Below are 3,432 nucleotides of genomic sequence, written 5' to 3' on the forward strand. Positions count from 1 at the left end.
TTCCAGCATGGACAATTATTGTATCCAACAGACCGTCTGACGGATCAATTTTGTGAGATAAGTCAAACTCGACTAATGAAAACATATATTAATTTATGTGAATAATATTATTTTTCATCGTAGAGATGAAGCGAGTCAGTCCGTTTCACATATATAGATCTGTGAAACCGTTTCATAAAAGAGACCTACTCAAAAAAAGAGTAGCTATCATGTGAGACGAGTTGATCCGATCAATATTGAAGTGAAAAATAATATTATTCATGAGTCATGTCGGATATGATATTCGTCTCACAAATTTATTATACAAAACCATTTTATAGTTTTTAATTTTAATATAATATATAAAATTTTCACAAAAAATATTTGACACGAAATTTTAATATATATACACTCATCGCATTAGTACTAGTGTGAAATACGATTTCTAATATTCTCATTAAAATTTTATTTTTTAAAAAGCAACATAGAAAATATTTGCTAAAATCAATGTTACTAATATCAATACATGTAAAATAGATAATATAAAAAAAATTAATTATTAATGTGAAAAAAATCTCCCAGATCATTTTCAAAATTAATCTCATAGAAAACAAAATTACATATACTTAAAAATAATAAAATAAATAAATTTCGCTCTGGTATCACGCAATGTCACATTACTCTAAAAAACTTCATGGAAATGAAATAGAAAAATGGACAGCCTTCCGCTCATACACGGCCGCGCCACCACTACCTCCGCCACCTTATAACATTCTCACCGAATCGGGTTCCCCCACAAAGAAGCCCATCACTTTTATATGCTACCGGCGCCCTTGTGTTAGCTTGTTTCTGTTCTCTTTAAGGCAAGCCTCCTTTGTTTCGTTTGTAAAATTTTTGTTTCCCTGTAATTTAGCATGTATGCGTCGAGTTTTTGTACTGAACATGAAGGGCTTTGTTCGTTTTTCTCGGATTTTTTCTGGGTAGGTTTTTTTTGTGGAATTACTGTTTTGACTTTTTTCCAGTTGCGATAATGAATGCCGATCTAAATGATTATGTTATGAAATTTATCGAATTTTCAGTTTGTTGATTTGTTTTGCAACAGTGTTTATCCGGATGCTGCTTCTTAAGAAAGATTTTATCTTTTGTTGGTCTGTAATTTTTATTAGATGTATTGGTAATGGTATTATTACCGGGTGTTTTTAATTTCAGTCAGTCTCAAATTAGTTCGGTAGGCGTCTTTTCGCCTTCTGTTTTCCATCATCAAATTTATAACATGATATGGGATTTTGAAATGGTTTGATGTGAAATCTTTTCTAGCAATCTACATTATTCCTTTGTCCAAAGTAATTCAATAACACTATCATTAAGAGATGACGATTTGAAAAGGACTTGTGCCTCCATGTTTGCTCGGATAAAGTTTCCTGAGGATGAAGTAAACTGCCGTGTAAGGTTTAGAAATTGCACCATAGCATTGGTTTTCTCCCTGGAATATGCAGGCGTGGGAAGGGGTAGCGACATTACCAGCATACTTATCCCTTCTTATGGCAATGCAGATTTTTAAGAGTTGATGGTGGGTTTAGTGGGTCTAAAACTGAGTGAATGAGTCGCGTAGTTCTACAACGTCTCCCACAAAAGATATGCTGGGTATGCTTGAGCCCAATGTCTTGTTTGGTTGTTCATATAATACATCTATTTAAACATAGTGTTTGGAATATTGTGTGGTTTAAAATATTTTAATCACACCATTACTATTAGCATCACAATTGATCCTGTGGCATGAATGATCCTATAAGTGTTGTTAGAGTTAAAGTTATGGGATCAATTTTCATTAGTTTTAGGAGCAATTGTTAGGAGAGATTGTTTGGTTCACATGATCAACAGTTTTGTGTGGCTACTCATTTGACAATGACTAAAAAGTGGGCCAGTGGCGCTTGAGCTACTCTACAACATAAAATATTTGAGTTACGATGTTGCTATAACTATAGCTTATGATACAACGGTAGGTGTCTGATCTTCCAAGATGTTTACTGCGGAATTATATTTTGTGACTTATGTTTGCATTGCGGTTAGAAAGATTGAAGTGAATTAATTTTCTAGTTGCAGATCCAATGAAGCACATTGTAAAGATTTTGACGTTACTGGTAACCCTATCAGCTCTTTGGGTTGGCCTGCTTCAGGCATCCATAATTCCAAGGAGCTACACTTGGTTGGTAAGCTTCTTACATGCTCTCTCTCGTATTATTCAATCATACATCCTGTTTCATTCTTTTCATTACATGTAACAGCTGCCTATATACTCCATTGTATCCCTTGGATGCTATGGCCTATTAATGGTGGGAATTGGCTTGATGCAATTTCCAACTTGCCCACATGAGGCAATTCTGTTGCAACAGGTATGTACCAAATTTCACACAATCTTACCATTATGGATCATGATTCTTGTTCTATGGTGGAAGATCTTTTGTTCCTTTATTTTGTTAATTGTTGGTGATAGTTAGGAGCCACAAGGTTCATGTAGAGGTACAAAGTTTGAAATTCGGAAAATATATGGGAGGCCAAGTCATGTTTGTTTTATTTATGATGGAGAGTCTAAAATACCTGAACCTATAGAAAAATGAAGAAGGATGATGGTTTCTCCGTCCCACCGAAGTAGAATAATGCTTGTGAATTTTGATTTCTTTTGTTTTTACTTGTGTATAAGCTGAAATTGTGTCATGCTTAGAGATTTCACGGGTTGTTTATGCAGGATATCAGAGAAGCAAAGGATTTCTTGAAAAAAAATGGGGTCGACATCGGTTCTAATTGAGGGCATGGAGCTTGACAAATGAGTAGTGTGATTGTGGTTTCCTGTCGATTCATCTTTCCTTCATCAAGAAATCCTACTGATATAATTTCTTATTATTTCTTGATTGAGCCTGTTTCAACATCTACAGCAGTGATTATAGGAGAAAGTGGAGGGTTTACAAATTTTTATGCCTCTAAACAAGCTTTATTAGTAGACTTTTAGATGATTCAAACTGATTTTGTTTCAGTCACATGAAATTTCTAGGCGTGAGCTCTCTTTCATATGGTTCTGGCTACACTCCCGAGGACTAGTTTTTTAGACCCTTTCGGTCAATACACCTGATGTCATTTTCTTAAAAAAATAGTTTAGTTTGGTATTCTATCACGATTAATGTGTGGTGATAAAAGTTCCAGAAATAAAACATAAGGTACTTTGGCAAGTAATAGTACATACAACGATGCTGTAAATATACACGAACCTAGTTTTCGACTGGACAACCTAAAGCAGCTTACAAATAAACAACTTTGTGGATTCGAAGAAGATTATTGTTATCGAGTAGATGAGAGAAGGCTCTGGCATCGAACTGCTTACACAATCTCTACACGCTGACCGCTGTGCCATAAGTGAAATTTCATGATCATCAGTTACAATTAAATGTCATCCGTGAA

The 3,432-nt window shown here is 34.7% G+C and overlaps 1 protein-coding gene across 5 annotated transcripts; it reads left to right on the forward strand.

Annotated features, from left to right (window-relative positions):
• Nucleotides 1–634: 634 nt before the first annotated feature.
• On the forward strand, nt 635–3,047 carry LOC140837412 (dolichol-phosphate mannose synthase subunit 3). 5 transcript variants are annotated; one of them, XM_073203558.1, is made up of 5 exons: nt 635–842; nt 1,476–1,623; nt 2,077–2,189; nt 2,265–2,372; nt 2,726–3,047. In XM_073203558.1, the coding sequence occupies exons 2-5, from the start codon at nt 1,617–1,619 to the stop codon at nt 2,783–2,785; spliced, it is 288 nt and encodes a 95-aa protein (XP_073059659.1). In that variant the 5' UTR covers nt 635–842; nt 1,476–1,616; the 3' UTR covers nt 2,786–3,047. The 5 variants fall into 5 exon arrangements, with proteins under 5 accessions (XP_073059659.1, XP_073059660.1, XP_073059663.1 ...); XM_073203559.1 differs by having other exon boundaries at nt 2,083–2,189; XM_073203562.1 differs by lacking the exon at nt 1,476–1,623.
• Nucleotides 3,048–3,432: the final 385 nt, after the last annotated feature.

This window comes from Primulina eburnea, chromosome 7 (genome assembly GCF_022965805.1).
Source record: "Primulina eburnea isolate SZY01 chromosome 7, ASM2296580v1, whole genome shotgun sequence".
Taxonomy (NCBI): domain Eukaryota; kingdom Viridiplantae; phylum Streptophyta; class Magnoliopsida; order Lamiales; family Gesneriaceae; genus Primulina; species Primulina eburnea.